This window comes from Suncus etruscus, chromosome X, assembly GCF_024139225.1.
Source record: "Suncus etruscus isolate mSunEtr1 chromosome X, mSunEtr1.pri.cur, whole genome shotgun sequence".
Classification (NCBI taxonomy): Eukaryota; Metazoa; Chordata; class Mammalia; order Eulipotyphla; family Soricidae; genus Suncus; species Suncus etruscus.
Genome location: NC_064868.1, coordinates 58,254,807 through 58,274,974, shown reverse-complemented (window position 1 = coordinate 58,274,974; position 20,168 = coordinate 58,254,807). Strand labels below are relative to the sequence as shown.

Genomic DNA, 20,168 nt, shown 5'->3' with positions numbered 1-20,168 from the left:
CACTTTTGAAATTCATTTGGAACAATAAACACCCTCGAATAGCTAAAGCAATCATTGGGAAAAAGAATATGGGAGGAATTACTTTCCCCAACTTTAAACTGTACTACAAAGCAACAGTTATCAAAACAGCATGGTATTGGAATAAGGATCGGTCCTCAGATCAGTGGAATAGGCTTGAATACTCAGAAAATGTTCCCCAGACATACAACCACCTAATTTTTGATAAAGGAGCAGGAAATCCTAAATGGAGCAGGGAAAGCCTCTTCAACAAGTGGTGTTGGCACAATTGGATAGCCACTTGTAAAAAATTGAACTTAGACCCCCAGCTAACATCATGTACGAAGGTAAAATCCAAATGGATTAAAGACCTCGATATCAGCCCCAAAACCATAAGATATATAGAACAGCACATAGGCAAAACACTCCAGGACATTACAGGCATCTTCAAGGAGGAAACTGCACTCTCCAAGCAAGTGAAAGCAGAGATTAACAGATGGGAATATATTAAGCTGAGAAGCTTCTGCACCTCAAAGGAAATAGTGCCCAGGATACAAGAGCCACCCACTGAGTGGGAGAAACTATACACCCAATACCCATCAGATAAGGGGCTAATCTCCAAAATATACAAGGCACTGGCAGAACTTTACAAGAAAAAAACATCTAATCCCATCAAAAATTGGGGAGAAGAAATGAACAGACACTTTGACAAAGAAGAAATACACATGGCCAAAAGACATATGAAAAAATGTTCCACATCACTAATCATCAGGGAGATGCAAATCAAAACAACGATGAGATACCACATCACACCCCAGAGAATGGCACACATCACAAAGAATGAGAATAAACAGTGTTGGCGGGGATGTGGAGAGAAAGGAACTCTTATCCACTGCTGGTGGGAATGCAGTCTAGTTCAACCTTTATGGAAAGCGATATGGAGATTCCTCCAAAAACTGGAAATCGAGCTCCCATACGATCCAGCTATACCACTCCTAGGAATATACCCTAGGAACACAAAAATACAATACAAAAACCCCTTCCTTACACCTATATTCATTGCAGCACTATTTACCATAGCAAGACTCTGGAAACAACCAAGATGCCCTTCAACAGACAAATGGCTAAAGAAACTGTGGTACATATACACAATGGAATATTATTCAGCTGTCAGGAGAGATGAAGTCATGAAATTTTCCTATACATGGATGTACACGGAATCTATTATGCTGAGTGAAATAAGTCAGAGAGAGAGAAAAACGTAGAATGGTCTCACTCATCTATGGGTTTTAAGAAAAATGAAAGACACCCTTGTAATAATAATTTTCAGACACAAAAGAGAAAAGAGCTGGAACTTCCAGCTCACCTCAGGAAGCTCACCACAAAGAGTGATGAGTTTAGTTAGGGAAATAACTACATTTTGAACTGTCCTAATAATGAGAATGTATGAGGAAAATGGAGAGCCTGTCTAGAGTACAGGCGGGGGTCGGGTGGGGAGGAGGGAGACTTGGGACATTGGTGTTGGGAATGTTGCACTGGTGATGGGTGGTGTTCTTTACATGACTGAAACCCAAACACAATCATGTATGTAATTAAGGTGTTTAAATAAATTAAAAAAATAAAAAATAAAAAAAATAAAAAAAGTAAAAAAAAAAGACTATTCTGCGTCTCTCTCTCTCCCTCTGACTTATTTAACTCAGCATGATAGATTGCATATACATCCATGTATAGGAAAATGTTATGACTTCATCTCTCCTAACGGCTGCATAATATTCCATTGTGTATATGTACCACAGTTTCTTTAGCCATTTGTCTGTTGAAGGGCATCTTGGTTGTTTCCAGAGCCTGGCTATTGTTAATAGTGCTGCAATAAATATAGGTGTGAGGAAGGGGTTTTTGTATTGTATTCTTGTGTTCTTAGTGTATATCCCTAGGAGTGGAATAGCTGGGTCGAATGGGAACTCAATTTCCAGATTTTGGAGGAATCTCCATATCGCTTTCCATAGAGGTTGGACTAGATGTCATTCCCACCAGCAGTGGATAAGAGTTCCTTTCTCTCCACATCCCTGCCAGCAATGATTGTTCTCATTCTTTGTGATGTGTAGCAATCTCTGTGGTGTGAGGTGGTATCTCATCATTGTTTTGATTTGCATCTCCCTGATTAGTGACGAGGAGCACTTTTTCATGTGCCTTTTGTCCATCTATATTTCTTTTTTTTTATCAAAGTGTCTGTTCATTTCTTCTCCCCTTTTTGATGGGATTAGATGTTTTTTCTTGTAAAGTTTTGTCAGTGCCCTGTATATTTTGGATATTAACCCCTTATATGAAGGGTGTTGGGTGAATAGTTTCTCCCACTCGGTGGGTGACTCTTATATCCTGGTAACTATTTCTTTTGAGAAGCAGAAGCTTCTCAGTTTAATGTATTCCTATCTGTTGATCTCTGGTTCCACTTGTTTGGAAAGTGTGGTTTCCTCCTTGAAGATGCATTTAGTCTCAATGTCATGGAGTGTTTTACTGACGTGTTGTTCTATATACCTTATGGTATCAGGTCTGATATCAAGGTCTTTAATCCATTTGGATTTTACCTTCGTACATGATGTTAACTTAGGGTCTATGTTCGCTTTTTTGCAAGTGCCTAACCAGTTCTGCCAGCACCACTTGTTGAAGAGATTTTCCCTTATACACTTAGGATTTCTTGCTTCTTTGTCAAAAATTAGGTAATTGTATGTCTGGGGAACTTTGTCTGAGAACTCAAGCCTATTCCACTGATCTGAGGGTCTCTCTTTATTACAATACCATGCTGTTTTGATAACTATTGCTTTGTAGTACAGTTTAAAGTTGGGGAAAGTAATGCCTTCCATTTTCCTTCTTCCCTAGGAGTGCTTTAGCTATTCGAGGGTGTTTATTGTTTTAGATGAACTTCATAAGTTCATCTTGATGCACTTCTTTGAAGAATGTCATGGGTATTTTTAAGGGGATCACATTAAATCTGTATAATGCTTGGAGAGTATTGCCATTTTAATTATGTTAATCCTGCCAATCCATGAGCATGGTATCTGTTTCCATATCCGTGTGTCCTCTCTTATTTCTTGGAACAGAGCATTATAGTTTTCTTTGTATAGGTCCTTCACATCTTTGGTCAAGTTGACTCCAAGATATTTGAGTTTGTGTGGCACAATTTGAATGGGATTGCCTTCCTGACTTCCATCTGTTCCCTATCATTACTGGTGTATAAAAAGGCATTGATTTCTGTAGGTTGATTTTGTAGCCTGCCACCTTGTTATATGAATCTATTGTTTCCAGAAGCTTTTTCGTAGAATCTTTAGGGTTTTCTAAGTAGGGTATCATGTCATCTGCAAACAATGAGAGCTTGACTTCTTCCTTTCCTATATGGATTCCCTTGATATCTTTTTCTTGCCTGATCACTATAGCAAGAATTTCCAGTACTATGTTGAAGAGGAGTGGTGAGAGCAGACAGCCTTGTCTTGTGCCAGAATTTAGAGAAAAGGCTTTCATTTTTCTCCATTGAGGACAATATTTGCCTCTGGCTTGTGGTAGATGGCCTTAATTATATTGAGAAAGGTTCTTCCATTCCCATCTTTCTGAGAGCTTTGATCAAAAATGTGTGTTGGACCTTATCAAATGCTTTCTCTGCATCTATTGATATGGTCATGTAATTTTTATTTTACTTGTTGTTGATGTTGTGTATGATCTTGATAGATTTACAGATGTTAAACCATCCTTGCATTCCTGGGATGAAACCTACTTGTTCGTACTGTATGATCTTCTTGATGATGCATTTGATCCCATTTGTCAGGATTTTGTTGAAATTCTTTGCATCTGCATTCATCCGCGATATTGGTCTGTAATTTTCTTTTGGCAGCGTCTCTGTCTCATTTTGGTATCAAGGTGATGTTGGCTACATAAAAGCTGTTTTGGATTGTTCCCGTTTCTTCAATTTTATGGAAGAGCTTGGCTAGGATTGGTACTAGCTCCTCTTGAAAGATTTGAAAAAATTCATTAGGAAATCTGTCTGGGCCTGGGCTTTTCTTTTTGGGCAGATGTTTGATTACAGTTTTAATTTCCTCAGTAGTGATGAGGGTGTTAAGATATGCTACATCCTCCTTACTTAAATGTGGAAGTTTATAAGTGTCCAAGAATTTTTCTATTTCTTCTAGGTTCTCATGTTTAGTAGCATAAAGTTCCTCAAATTAGTCTCTGATTACCCTTTGGATCTCTGTAATATCTGTCGTGATCTTCCCCTTTTCATTTCTAATACGGGTTATCATATTTCTCTCTTTTTGTGAGTTTTGCCAATGGTCTATCAATCTTCTTTATTTTTTAAAAGAACCAACTTCTGCTTTCGTTGACCTTTCGAATTGTTTTATGGTTTTCCACTTCATTGAGTTATGCTTTCAGCTTTCTTAATTCCTTCTGTCTCCCTACTTTTGGTTCATTTTGTTGATTATTTTCCAATTTTTTTTAGCTGCGTCATTAAGTTATTCAGGTATGCTCCTTCTTCCTTCCTGATGTGTGCTTGTAAAGCTATAAATTTTCCACTCAGGATTGCTTTTTCTGTGTCCTATATATTCTGGCAGTTTGTGTCTTTATTATCAATTGATTCCAGGAAAGTTTTGATTTCCTTTTTGATTTCATCTCGAACCCACTGTTTGTTCAGTAGCAGGGTGTTTAATTTTCAATTGTCTAAAGTTTTTCTTCTGTGTGTCTTTATAGTTCACAGCTAATTTCAGAGCCTTGTGGTCAGCAAAGGTAGAAGGCAAGATTTCTATCCTCTTGATTATATAGAGGTATATTTTATGTGTCAGCATTAGTCTATTTTGGAGAATTACCCATGTACATTGGAAAAGAATGTGTATTCAGGTTTTTTGCGATGGAGTTTCCTGTATATATCTACTAGTCCTCTTTATTCTATAACTCTTTTCAGGGCTAGTATGTTTTTGTTTGGTTTCAGTCTGGTTGGCCTATCAAGATTTGATAGGGCTGTTTTGAGGTCTCCCACAATTATTGTGTTATTATTGATTTCTTCTTTCATATTTGTCAGTAATTGTATTAGATAATTTGCTGTTCTCTCATTGGGTGCATATATGTGTAATAGTCTGATTTCTTCCTGTTGCACATATCCCTTGATTAGTACATAGTGTCTATCTTTGTCCCTTACCACTTTTCTGAGTATAAAGTTGGTGTCATCAGATATTAATATGGCCACCCCAGCTTTTTTGAGGGTGTTGTTTGCTCGGATGATTTTCCTCCAGCCTTTGATTTTGAGTCTATGTTTGTTCTGACTATTCAGATGTGTTTCTTGTAGTCAGCAGAAGGTTGGATTCATCTTTTTCAACCATTTTGCCACACTCTGTCTTTTAATTGGTGAATTTAGTCCATTGACATTGAGGATGATGATTGTCATAGGATATAATGTCATCTTTGTAGATAAGTTTGCTGTGTTTGTTGGTCTTTCTTGTCTTAAAGTAGACCTGTCAGTTTTTCCTTTAAGGCTGGTTTTTCATCTGTGAAGTGTCTGAGCTGTTGTTTATCCATGAAGCTATGTATTCTTTCTTCAAACCTAAACGTGAGTCGGGCTGGGTGCACTATTTCCGGTGAGGCATTCATTTCATTCAGTCTTGTCACAATATCTCACCACTGTTTTCTGGCCTTGAGAGTTTCTTGTGATATGTCTGCTGTAAGTCTTAGGGATCCTCCTTTGAATGTAATTTCCCTTTTTGATCTTGCTGCTTTCAGTATTCTATTTCTATCTATGGGTTTTGTCATTGTAACGAGGATGTGCCTTGGGGTGTTTTTCTTTGGGTCTCTTTTAGTTGGTACTCTTTGGGCATGCAGGATTTGATTGCATGTAGTCTTTAACTCTGGGAGTATCTCTCTGTTGATGTCTTTGACAATTGATTCTTCCTGGAGATCTCCTTCCTGGGTTTCTGTGACTCCAATGATTCTTATGTTGTTTCTGTTGAGTTTATCAAAGACTTCTATTTTCATCTGTTCGCATTCCTTGAGTAATTTTTCATTGCCTGTTCATTTGTCTTAAGGTTCTTTTCCAATTTCTTCTGTTGTGTTGAGTTTTTCTGCATCACATCTGCCAGTACTCCGATTCTCTCCTCAGCTGCTGATACCCTGTTGGTGAGGCTATCCATTGAGTTTTTTAATTGAGCAACCGTGTTTTTCAGATCTGTTATTTCAGTTTGGAGTTTTCTGATTTCTGTCTTTGTGTTCTGTTCAGATCCATCTATGCTTTTTTTGAGTTCTACAAACATCTTCCATATTTCTATTCTAAACTCCTTATCTGAGAGTTTAATCAGGTGGTTGGAATTTATTAGATCATGCGAGCTTTCATCTTCACTCTCTGTGGATGTTGTTTGCCTGCGAGGTTTCCCCATTGTCACGCTTGTAGTGTGGTTTTTACTGAGTGTTCTGGTGGGGTTCATTGGTTAGAAAGAGTGCGTGGCTGCAAAGCGAAGCAGCCGTGCTCTTCTGCTGCCTCTAGTTGACAGTCCTCAGAGTGAACAAAGGCACAGCAGGGCGAAGGCTCCACAGCCAGAGATCACAGCTTATTGGACAGCGACCCCCACAGCCAGAATGTACTTACTGGACAGCTTCAAAATGCAGTTTTTTTGGGGGGTGTGCCCCCTAGGTCTCTGAGGAATCCTTCAGGGATTCAGAAAAACAGGCAGATAGGCACAGAAGAATTTCCCTTGAAGTCCTCAGAGTGAACAATGGCACAGCAGGGTGAAGCCTCCTAGGCCAGAGACCTCAGCTTATTGGACAGCACCCGTGCAGCCAGAATGTACTTACTGGGCAGCTTCAAAATGCAGTTTTTTAGGTGTGCACTCCCTAGGCTCCTGAAGAAACCTTCAGGGATTCAGAAACACAGGCAGATAAGCACAGAAGAAGTTTCCTTTGAAGTCCTCAGAGTGAACAAAGGCACCAATTTTCTCCTTTTTTAATTTTTATCTCTTTTTAAATTTTTTATTTAAGTGCCGTGATTGTATTTGGGTTTAATTCGTAATAAAGAATACCCCCTCCTTTAGGAGTCCAACATTCCCATAACCAGTGACCCCCATATTCCTCCTTTCCCACCCCCTGCCTGAACTTGAAATAGACATTCTACTTCTCTCACTTATTAACATTGTCGTGAAGTTAGTGTAGTCACCTATCTAACTAAATTCATCACTCTATGTGCATTAAGTCTGTATAATGCTTTGTGGTGTATTGCCATTTTAATGATATTAATCCTGCCAATCCATGAGCAGGGTATGTGTTTCTATTTCAATGTGTCCTCTCTTATTTCTTGAAGCAGGCTTTTCTAGTTTTCTTTGTATAAGTCCTTCACCTTGTTAGTTAAGTTGACACCAAGTTATTTGAGTTTGTGGGGCAACAATGTGAATGGGATTGTTTTTTAATGGCCATTTCTTTTCTATCATTACTACTGTATAAGAAGGCCATTGACTTTTGTCTGTTAATTTTGTAGCCCACCACTTTGCCATATGAATGTATTATTTCTAAAAGCTTTTGGAAGAGACTTTAGGGTTTTCTGAATGTATTATCATGTCATCTACAAACAGTGAGAGCTTGACATCTTCCTTATCTATCTGGATGCCCTTGATATCTTTTTCTTGCCTAATAGCTATGGAAAGTACATTCAGCACTACATTGAATAGGAATGGGGAAAGAGGGCAACCTTTTCTTCTACTAGATTTTAGGGAAAAGGCTTTTTGCTTATCTCCATTGATAAAAAAAAATATTTGCCATTGGCTTGTGCTAGATGGTCTTGACTATATAGAGAAAAGTTTCTTTCATTCCTATCTTGCTGAGGGATTTTTATTTTATGAAGAATGTGTGCTGGACTTTATTGAATGCTTTCTCTGCATCTATTGATATGATTATATGATTTTTTTCTTTTGGTTGATATGATGTACTATGTTGATTGATTTATGGATGTTAAGCCATCCTTGCATTCCTGGAATGAAACCTACTTGGTCGTGATGGACAACATTTATGTTCCATTGAATTTTATTTGCCAGAATTTTGTTGAGGATCGTTGCATTTGTGTTTATCAGAAATATTGGCCTGTAAATTTATTTTTTTGGCAGCATCTCTGGTTTTGGTATCAAGGTGATGTTAGCTTCATAGAAACTATTTGGAAGTGTTCCTGTTTCTTCAATTTTTCTGAAAGAACCTTAAATGGATTGGTAGAAATTCCTCTGGAAAAGTTTGAAAGAATTCATTAGTGAACCCATCTGCGCCTGGGCTTTTGTTGTTTGGAAGATTTTTGATCACCACTTTAATTTCTTTAATAGTGATGGGGCTGTTTAGATATGCAACCTCATCCATATTTTGCCATGGAAGGTTATAAGAATCTAATAATTTATTCATTTTTTCAAGTTCTCATGCTTTGTGACATAGGGTTTCTCAAAGTAGTCTCTGATTACCCTTTGAATCTCTGCAATATCTGTAGTGATCTCTACCTTTTCATTTCTAATCCGTTTATCAAGTTTCTCTCTCTCAATTTCTTTGTGAGATTTGCCAGTTGTTTATCAATCTTTATTTTTTTTAAAGAACCAACTTTTGCTTTCGTTGATATTTCAGATTATTTTCTGGAATTCCATTTCATTGATTTCTGCTCTAAGCTTTATTATTTTCTTCTGCATACCTAATTTTGGTTCCATTTGTTTATCATTTTCCAATCTTATAAGCTGTGTCATTAAGCTATTCATGTACGCCCCTTCTCCTTACCTAATCTTTGCTTGCAAAGCTATAAATTTTCCTAACAGTACCACTTTTGCTGTGTTCCATAAATTCTGATAACTTGTATCTTTATTATCATTTGTTTCTAAGAATGTTTTGATTTCCTCCCTGCTTTCATCTCTGACCCACTGGTTGTTCAGTAGTAAGCTGTTTAATTTTTAGGTGTTTATATTTTTTTCTCTGTCTCTTTGTATTTCTCGTCTAATTTCAGTGCCTTATGATCAACAAAGGTAGTTTGTACTATCTCTATCCTCTTGATTTTATGTGCCAGCATGTGGTCTATCCTGGAGAATGATCCATGTGCATTGGAGAAGAATATATCCAGGTTTTTGGGATGGAGTGCTATATACTGGCCCACTCTTCCATTTCTCTTTTCAGATCTAGTATAATTTGTTGGGTTTAAGTCTGATTGACCTACCAAGGGTTAACAGGGCAGTGTTGAGGTCTCCCACAATTATTTTGTTGTTATTGATATATTTTTTTAAATTTGTTAACAATTGTATTAAATCCTTTGCTGGTCACTTATTGGGTGTGTATATGTTTAGGAGTGTGATTTCTTCCTGTATTACATATCTCTTGATTAGTACGATATGTCCATTTTTGTCCCATACAAATTTTCTGAGTCTAAATTTTGTGTTATCTACTATTAGTATAGCCACTCCAACTTATTCAAGGGTGTGGTTTGCCTGGATGATTTTCTTCCAGCCTTTGATTTTGAGTCTATATTTGTTCTGACTACTCAGGTTGTTTCATGTAGGCAGCAGAAGGTTGGATTCAGTTTTTTGATCTATTTAGCCACTCTCTATCTCTTAGCTGGTGCATTTTGTCCATTGTCATTGAGAGAGATAATTGTCATGGGTTTTAGTGCCATATTTGTGTAGACGTTTTATGTGTCTGTTGGTCAGTCTTGCCTTAAAGTAGACCTTTCAGTTTTTCTTTTAAGGCTGGTTTTAAGTCTGCAAAGTTTCTGAGCTGTTGTTTAACTGTGAAGCTATGTATACTTCCTTCAAATCTGAAATTGAGTTGCTGGATGCAGTATTCTAGGTGAAGCATTTATTTTATTGAGTTTCGTCACTGTGTTCCACCACTGCCTTCTCGCCTTGAGTTTTTTTTTTTTTTTATGACAGAGCTGCTTTAAATCTTGAGAATGCTCCCTTGAATGTAATTTCCCTTTTTGATCTTGCTGCTTTCAGTATTCTGAAAAAATTACTGTGGAATTTGTCATTGTGACTAGTATGTGTTTTGGGGTGCTTTTCCTTAGGTCTCTTTTAGCTGGTACTCTTCAGGCATGCTGGATTTGGTCGCATGTAGTCTTTAGCTCTGGTAGTTTTTCTGTAATTATGTCCTTAACTGTTGATTCTACCTGGAGATTTTCTTCCTGGGTCTCTGGGACTCCAATGGTTCTTAAATTTTTTCTGTTGAGCTTATCAAAGACTTCTATTTTCACCTGTTCACATTCTTTGAGTAATTTTTTCCATTGTCTGATCATTTGCTTTAAGGCTTTTTTTCCCAGTCTCTTCTGCTGAATGGAGTTGTTATACATCTCATCTTCCAGCTCATAGATTCTATCCTCAGCATCTGTTACCCTGTTGGAGAGGCTTTCCATTGAGATTTTCAATTTGTCTATTGGGTTTTTCAGACCTTTTATTTCAGTTTGGAGTTTTCTGATTTCTATATTAATATCCTCTTGATTTTTATTAGTGTTCCATTCAACTCAATCTATGCTTTCTTTGGCTTCTATGAACATCCTCCACCTTTCTTCTCCATATCTTAGAGATGAACTAGGTGGTTGGCCATTTTCAGGTCATCAGAGTTGCCATCTTTGTTCTCTACACCTGGTGTAGGCCTGCATTGTTTTTCCATTGTCATGCTTGTATTTGGGTTTTTCTATGTGTTGTGGTGGTATTCATTGGCTAGATGATGTGTGCAGCCACAAAGTGAAGCAGAGCAGCCATACTTCTCTGACTCCTCCTTTTGTGGGCGGGAAAACTCACCTCCCAAGAAGATGAGTCCTTAGGGAAGAATGCTGTACAGGATCAAGTCCAGGCCTAAGCAAGTAGAGGAAAGGCCCAAGATGTCTGCTCTGCTTCAGTGACACAGCAGAAATCAGCTAGCTCCTCCCTTTGTGGGCAGGATGACTCACCTCCCAAGAAGACAAGCCCTCAAGTAAGAAAGCTGCATAGGATCTAGTCCAGGCCGAAGCAAGCAAAGGAAAGGCCCAAGATGTCTGTTGTGCTTCAGAGACACAGCAAAAGTCAGCTCCAGGAGTGGTTTCTGAGCACATAGCCAGGAGGAACCCCTGAGTGTCACCAAAAACAAAACAAAACAAAACAAAAATAATAATAATAACCCTTGATGAGTAAAACTATTCTGTGTCTATCTCTCTCCCTCTGACATATTTCATTCAGTATAATGGATTCCATGCCCATCTCTGTAGGAAAATTTCATGACTTCATCTCTCCTGACGTCTGCATAATTTTCTTTTGTGTATATGTACCACAGTTTATTTTAGACATTCATCTGTTGAAGGGCATCTTGAATATTTCCAGAATCTGGCTATTTTAAATAGCACTGCAATGAATATAGGTGCAAGGAAGACATCTTTGTATTGGGTTTTTGTGTTGTTAGGGTATGTCCCTAGGAGCGGTTTAGCTGGATTATATGGGAAATAAATTTCCAGTTATTTGAGGGATCTCCATATTGTTTTCCATAAGGCTGGACTAGTTGGCATTCCTACCAGCAGTGAATGAGTGTTCCTTTCTCTCCACATCCCCTCCAGCACTTATTCCTCTTCTTTCTGGGACTTGCCTTAGACTCATTGTATCTAGGAGTTAGTTTTGTTGTTAGTAGTTTTGTTTTATTCACATATGAACAAATATATTTTACTTCTTTATATATTTTAATATGACCATCTAAAAATCCATCTACTTTATTTACAAATATTTGGTGGCTTTAATGTTTAATTTTCACTAATACAATTTGTGATTCTATAGAAATATTAGCCAAACCATGGAATCAACTTAATTTCCCATCAATAGGTGACCACTTCAATATCCTTTATGTTTCTATACAAACACCTATATCTCTTATATATCTACAGATGTATATGTTGTTACCTCTCTTAGAGAGAGCTATCTATATTACCTTTCCTCTATTAATACCTCAAATTCACCCTTAATGTTTTACTATCATATCCGATTTAAAATATACAATACTCTTGATTTTATTTTCTCCTTACTCTGTTCAAGTTCCCTCATGCAGTAAATGGCAGTATGTGAGTCAGAGTAACAGTATTGTAGGGAGGGTATTTGCCTTACACGTGGCCAAAATTGGTGAGATTCGCACCCCCACATGTTTCTTCATATTGTGATTTATGAGCATCAAGCCAAAAGTAAACAGTGAGCAACATCTGGTGTGACCCACCTATTGCAAAAACTAAAAGATTTAAACCACTATTATCACAAGAAATTTTATTTCTCACTGCCCATTTAGGGCATAACAGTGTAAATAATCAGTAACAATCACTGAGTGTTTATTTTGTACAGAATAATATACTTATTATGCCATCTCATAAAATTATCATTCCAACTTTATGTAATTATTCTCATTGTATTAAAATAAATATTTCATTTGTATACGGACCACACCCAGCAATGCTCAGAACTTCCTCCTGGGTACATGCTCAGGGATCACTCCTGGTGGAAACTGGGATGATATAGGGTACTGGGAATCAAATCTGAGCAGGCTGCATGCAAGGCAATTACCCTACTTGTGGTATGATTGCTCTGGGCCTAACAAAATTGAAGTAATAGAGACTAGGAATTGTCCCAAGGTCTCATAGTTGGTAAAATGTAGAACTAAAATTTATACTTGTCCACTTGACTGCCCAAAACTGAATTTATTTTAACATCTTTATATATCATTCTATTCATCAACAGTTTTTGAGACAAATGTGAAATTTTATATACTATAACTCAGCTATAACATTTGCTACTGTATAAATTAATTGTTTTTAATTTATTTAATCCACAATATTTAAGTACAGCCCAAACAACTGAGTATAAGTTTTGTATTCAGGAGCCTCAAGTTCTATTTTCAGCAGTGCATGTTCTCCTGAATACTCCTAGTATGAGCCATGAAAAGAGCTGCTAGAAACCCCAGAAATGTGGATCCAAAACAAAAAATAAAAGTTTTGGTATGGATATCTAAAAGCCAAGACTTTTTAAAGTCAAAATCATGATATCATGAACAAAATATCAATTAATTTGAAATATTATGAAGTTGTTTAAATTCTATTCTTTCATTTATAAAAAAGCAGAACCAATTAAGATACATGTATTACAACTGACTTATATATCTAAGTTCTCAAATACCATATCAAAATTTTGGTATATTTTAGAACTCATTTTTATTTTATTGATTTTAGAAATATTTTAGTGAAGTTCTGTGATTTACAGGTATGCCAATCGTTCCTTATGCATATAATTCTAACACCACATCCATCAACAGTGTACCACTTCTTCTTACCAAGAAACCAAACAGCAGGTTTGGCCAAATTCTCCATTACTAACCATTGCATTCTGATTTAGAATTTATACTACTTAGAAAGGAAGACATTTTCCTTATTGTCAGTTTCAAGGGGTTTCATCAATATTTCAATGTTCAAGTTTTTGCATTTAGTTATTGGAAGAATAAATAAGTTTCTCATTAATTTTCAAAGCTCTTTGTCAAATTCTAAACATTTAAAATGATTATTCTCACAGGAAATTGTAGATCAGCAATTGTAGAGAAGAAACATGAAGTGTCTATTTGAAGCATGTTTGAGAGTATGGAGAAAAATATTAAACTCCAACAATTATTAATATTAAATATGAAAGACTTTAGTATATTACTTTGGGAGGAAATAGTAAAAAATAAACTTATATTTCTATTTGGGATATTGGGACCACAACCCGAAGCATTCAGGGGTTTCTACTGGATCTACACTTAAAAAATTACTCCTGGCAGGCATGGGGACCATATCAGATGCTGGGGATCGAGGATGGATTGGTCCTGGGTTGGCCATATGCAAGACAATCACCCTACCTCTGGTGCTATTGCTCCGGTCCCAAGATGTTTCTATTTTTTATATGAATATAATAAACATTTTATGACTGAATCCCATATCTCTTTGTGTCCATTTTTCTAGACATAATTCTACATCAAACAAACAATGGTACTATAATCAGCAGTATAGATCAGTCTAAGTTACAGCAGTACCCCAAAATGTCTACTCTGAGAAGTGTGGAAGCTGATGCTGGGAGAATATCCCCAAGTGGACCTGTTTCTGATGACAAACTAGAGCCCTGTCCTGAAGTGGATGTGGGGAAGTTAATGTACAAGCCCCAGGATCGAGGATTGAAGGCCCTACCAAAATTCGTCAATGGACCTGTGTTAGGATCTGTACCCACCAAAACTCCACCTTTACAGATAAAGAGGCCAGCTCCCCGACCTCAGGCTTGCCAAAAGGAAGGTAAGTAATTGGGGACATATTGGAAACAGAACTGTTCCAAATTTATTGTCATTTGAGAGCTCTCTGAAATTGCAGATATTTAGGTATATATATATGTATATATATATATATATATATATATATATATATATATATATATATACTACCACTAGTATTCAACTACCACTAGTATTGGAGTGGTGGTCAAAACATAAAATCCATTCATATTTATCAATAGAGTGCAAGCTCCATGATGGTAGGGATTCGGGGCTTGTTTAACCTTCTATTTACCTATTTATTTAAATAATGTCTGACTTATACTCATTAATTATAGAATAAATCAATTGAACTACATAGTAACATATTGTTGGTGCTGACATTTCTTCATCTACAAGATAGATGCCTGGCATATATTGCTCAATACTTCTAATTATAGAATGGAATAGATTCGTGTACAAAATGATATTATAATGGTAACGGTAAATAGTCAATCTGGAGGACAGATTCCTATCTCTTTTTTTTTTATAATTTTTTTTTATTTAAACACCTTGATTACATACATGATTGTGTTTGGGTTTCAGTCATAAAAGGAACACCACCCATCACCAGTGCAACATTCCCATCACCCAAGTCCCAAATCTCCCTCCTCCCCACCCAACCCCCACCTGTACCCTAAACAGGCTCTACATTTCCCTCATACATTCTCAATATTAGGACAGTTCAAAATGTAGTTATTTCTCTAACTAAACTCATCACTCTTTGTGGTGAGCTTCCTGAGGTGAGCTGGAACTTCCAGCTCTTTTCTCTTTTGTGTCTGAAAATTATTATTACCAGGGTGTCTTTCATTTTTCTTAAAACCCATAGATGAGTGAGACCATTCTGCGTTTTTCTCTCTCTCTCTGACTTATTTCACTCAGCATAATAGATTCCATGTACATCCATGTATAGGAAAATTTCATGACTTCATCTCTCCTGACAGCTGCATAATATTCCATTGTGTATATGTACCACAGTTTCTTTAGCCATTCGTCTGTTGAAGGGCATCTTGGTTGTTTCCAGAGTCTTGCTATGGTAAATAGAGCTCTAATGAATATAGGTGTAAGGAAGGGGTTTTTGTATTGTATTTTTGTGTTCCTAGGGTATATTCCTAGGAGTGGTATAGCTGGATCGTATGGGAGCTCGATTTCCAGTTTTTGGAGGAATCTCCATATCGCTTTCCATAAAGGTTGAACTAGACAGCATTCCCACCAGCAGTGGATAAGAGTTCCTTTCTCTCCACATCCCCGCCAACACTGCTTATTCTCATTCTTTGTAATGTGTGCCATTCTCTGGGGTGTGAGGTGGTATCTCATCGTTGTTTTGATTTGCATCTCCCTGATGATTAGTGATGTGGAACATTTTTTCATGTGTCTTTTGGCCATGTGTATTTCTTCTTTGTCAAAGTGTCTGTTCATTTCTTCTCCCCAATTTTTGATGGGGTTAGATGTTTTTTTCTTGTAAAGTTCTGTCAGTGCCTTGTATATTTTGGAGATTAGCCCTTTATCTGATGGGTATTGGGTGAATAGTTTCTCCCACTCAGTGGGTGGCTCTTGTATCCTGGGCACTATTTCCTTTGAGGTGCAGAAGCTTTTCAGCATAATATATTCCCATCTGTTAATCTCTGCTTTCACTTGCTTGGAGAGTGCAGTTTCCTCCTTGAAGATGCCTGTAATGTCCTGGAGTGTTTTGCCTATGTGCTGTTCTATATATCTTATGGTTTTGGGGCTGATATAGAGGTCTTTAATCCATTTGGATTTTACCTTTGTACATGATGTTAGCTGGGGGTCTAAGTTTAATTTTTTGCAAGTGGCTATCCAATTGTGCCAACACCACTTGTTGAAGAGGCTTTCCCTGCTCCATTTAGGATTTCCTGCTCCTTTATCAAAAATTAGATGGTTGTATCTCTGGGGAACATTTTCTGAGTATTCAAGCCTATTCCACTGATCTGAGGATCTATCCTTATTCCAATACCATGCTGTTTTAATAACTGTTGCTTTGTAGTACAGTTTAAAGTTGGGGAAAGTAATTCCTCCCATATTCTTTTTCCCAATGATTGCTTTAGCTATTCGAGGGTGTTTATTGTTCCAAATGAATTTCAAAAGTGTCTGATCCACTTCTTTGAAGAATGTCATGGGTATCTTTAGAGGGATGGCATTAAATCTGTATAATGCCTTGGGGAGTATTGCCATTTTGATGATGTTAATCCTGCCAATCCATGAGCAGGGTATGCGTTTCCATTTCCTTGTGTCCTCTCTTATTTCTTGGAGCAGAGTTTTATAGTTTTCTTTGTATAGGTCCTTCACATATTTAGTCAAGTTGATTCCAAGATATTTGAGTTTGTGTGGCACTATTGTGAATGGGGTTGTTTTCTTAATGTCCATTTCATCCTTATTACTATTGGTATATAGAAAGGCCATTGATTTTTGTGTGTTAATTTTGTAGCCTGCCACCTTGCTATATGAGTCTATTGTTTCTAGAAGCTTTTTGATAGAGTCTTTAGGGTTTTCTAAATAGAGTATCATGTCATCTGCAAACAGTGAGAGCTTGACTTCTTCCTTTCCTATCTGGATTCCCTTGATATCTTTTTCTTGCCTAATCGCTACAGCAAGTACTTCCAGTGCTATGTTGAATAGGAGTGGTGAGAGAGGACAGCCTTGTCTTGTGCCAGAATTTAGAGGGAAGGCTTTCAGTTTTTCTCCATTGAGGATAATATTTGCCACTGGCTTGTGGGAGATGGCCTTCACTATATTGAGAAAGGTTCCCTCCATTCCCATCTTGCTGAGAGTTTTGATCAAGAATGGGTGTTGGACCTTATCAAATGCTTTCTCTGCATCTATTGATATGATCATGTGGTTTTTATTTTTCTTGTTATTGATGTTGTGTATTATGTTGATAGATTTACGGATGTTAAACCAGCCTTGCATTCCTGGGATGAAACCTACTTGATCGTAGTGGATGATCTTCTTAACGAGGCATTGAATCCTATTTGCCAGGATTTTGTTGAGGATCTTTGCATCTGCATTCATCAGTGATATTGGTCTGTAATTTTCTTTTTTGGTAGCGTCTCTGTCTGGTTTAGGTATCAAGGTGATGTTGGCTTCATAAAAGCTATTTGGAAGTGTTTCTGTTTGTTCAATTTCATGAAAGAGTCTTGCCAAGATTGGCAGTAGTTCCTCTTGGAAAGTTTGATAGAATTCATTAGTGAATCCATCTGGACCTGGGCTTTTGTTTTTCGGCAGACATTTGATTACTGTTTTAATTTCATCAATGGTGATGGGGGTGTTTAGATATGCTACATCCTCTTCCTTCAACCGTGGAAGATTATAAGAGTCCAAGAATTTATCCATTTCTTCCAGGTTCTCATTTTTAGTGGCGTAGAGTTTTTCAAAGTAGTTTCTGATTACCCTTTGAATCTCTGTCATATCAGTAGTGATCTCTCCTTTTTCATTCCTGATACGAGTTATCAAGTTTCTCTCTCTCTCTTTCTTTGTTAGGTTTGCCAGTGGTCTATCAATCTTGTTTATTTTTTCAAAGAACCAACTTCTGCTTTCGTTGATCTTTCGGATTGTTTTTTGAGTTTCCACTTCGTTGATTTCTGCTCTCAGCTTTGTTATTTCCTTCTGTCTTCCTATTCTTGGGTCCTTTTGTTGAGCATTTTCTAGTTTTATTAGCTGTGTCATTAAGCTACTCAGGTAAGCTCCTTCTTCCTTCCTGATGTGTGCTTGCAAAGCTATACATTTTCCTCTCAGTACTGCTTTTGCTGTGTCCCATAAGTTCTGAGAGTTTGTGTCTTTATTGTCATTTGTTTCCAGGAACCTTTTTATTTCCTCCTTGATTTCATCGCGGACCCACTGGTTATTGAGCATGAGGCTGTTTAACTTCCAGGTGTTAAAGTGTTTCTTCTGAGTCCCTTTGGAGTTCACAAATAATTTCAGAGCCTTGTGGTCAGCGAAGGTAGTCTGCAAAATTTCTATCCTCTTGATCTTATGGAGGTATGTTTTATGTGCCAGCATGTAGTCTATCCTGGAGAATGTCCCATGTACATTGGAGAAGAATGTGTATCCAGGTTTCTGGGGATGGAGTGTCCTATATATATCCACTAGGCCTCTTTCTTCCATTTCTCTCCTCAGGTCTAGTATATTCTTGTTGGGTTTCAGTCTGGTTGACCTGTCCAGTGTTGACAAAGCCGTGTTAAGGTCCCCCACAATTATTGTGTTGTTGTTGACATTATTTTTCAGATTTGTCAACAGTTGTATTAAATATTTTGCTGGCCCCTCATTCGGTGCATATATGTTTAGGAGAGTGAATTCTTCCTGCTCTACGTACCCCTTGATTAATATAAAATGTCCGTCTTTGTCCCTTACAACCTTCCTGAGTATAAAGTTTGCATTATCTGATATTAGTATGGCCACTCCAGCTTTTTTATGGGTGTTGTTTGCTTGGATAACTTTTCTCCAGCCTTTTATTTTGAGTCTATGTTTGTTCTGACTATTCAGGTGCGTTTCTTGTAGGCAGCAGAAGGTTGGATTGAGTTTTTTGATTCATTTAGCCACTCTGTGTCTCTTAACTGGTGCATTTAGTCCATTGACGTTGAGAGAAAGAATTGTCCTGGGATTTAACGCCATCTTTATTTCAAAATTTGGTGTGTCTTTTGGTTAGTCTTGTCTTAGATTAGGTCTTTCAGTTTTTCTCTTAAGACTGGTTTTGTGTCTGTGAAGTTTCTGAGCTGTTTTTTGTCTGTGAAACCATGTATTCTTCCATCAAACCGGAAAGTGAGTTTTGCTGGGTATAGTATTCTGGGTGAAGCATTCATTTCATTCAGTCTTGTCACAATATCCCACCACTGCTTTCTGGCATTGAGTGTTTCTGGTGACAGGTCTGCTGTAAATCTCAGGGAAGCTTGCTTGAACATGATTTCCCCTTTTGATCTTGCTGTTTTCAGAATTCTGTCTCTATCTGTGGGATTTGTCATTGTGACTAGGATGTGTCTTGGGGTGGTTTTTCTGGGGTCTCTTTTGGTTGGTACTCTTCGGGCATGCAGGATTTGATCACATATATTCTTTAGCTCTGGAAGTTTCTCTTTAATGATGTTCTTGACCATTGATTCTTCCTGGAAATTTTCTTCCTGGGTCTCTGGGACTCCAATGATTCTTAAGTTGTTTCTGTTGATCTTATCATAGACTTCTATTTTCGTCTGTTCCCATTCTTTGACTAATTTTTCCATTGTCTGCTCATTTGCTTTAAGTTTTTTGTCCAATCTCTCCTGCTGTATGGAATTGTTATGTATCTCATCTTCCACAGCACCAAGTCTATTCTCAGCTTCTGATACCCTGTCCCAGAGCTTATCCATTTTGTCATTCACTTCGTTTACTGACTTTTTCAGTCCTGTTAGTTGGCATGTTATTTCAGTTTGGAGTTTTGTGATATCTGCCTTCATATTTTCTTGGTTCTTATTAGTGTTTTGTTCAACTCGATCCATGGTTTCTTGGAGTCTGTTGAGCACCTTCCATATTGCTAGTCTAAAGTCCTTATCTGAGAGGTTGATTAGTTGTTCAGTCATTATCTGGTCCTCAGAATTGTCATCTTCATTCTCTATGTCTGATGCTGGCCTGCGTTGTTTCCCCATTGTCACACTTGTATTGTGGGTTTTTCTATGTGTTGTGGTGGTATTCATTGTCTATATGATGTAGGCAGCACACTCCTCTGGCTCCTCCCTTTCTGGATGGGCTGACTTGCCTCTAAGGGAGGGGAGTCCTCCGTGGATGAAGCCTCACACTGGGTCAAATCTTAGGCCCGAGCATGCAACAGAGAAGACAGTCCAGAGAGAAATGTTTGCTTCTGTGATATAGCACCGTTCTTAGTGTGA

The 20,168-nt window shown here is 37.5% G+C and overlaps 1 protein-coding gene across 1 annotated transcript in view; it reads left to right on the top strand.

Moving 5' to 3' along the window:
• The window catches only part of OPHN1 (oligophrenin 1), a 354,031-nt gene that overhangs the window by 254,482 nt on the left and 79,381 nt on the right, over positions 1-20,168 (top strand). The window contains exon 21 of the mRNA XM_049767407.1: positions 13,961-14,284. Within this exon, the coding sequence (XP_049623364.1) occupies positions 13,961-14,284 (324 nt within the window). The remainder of the gene's footprint in view (positions 1-13,960; positions 14,285-20,168) is intronic.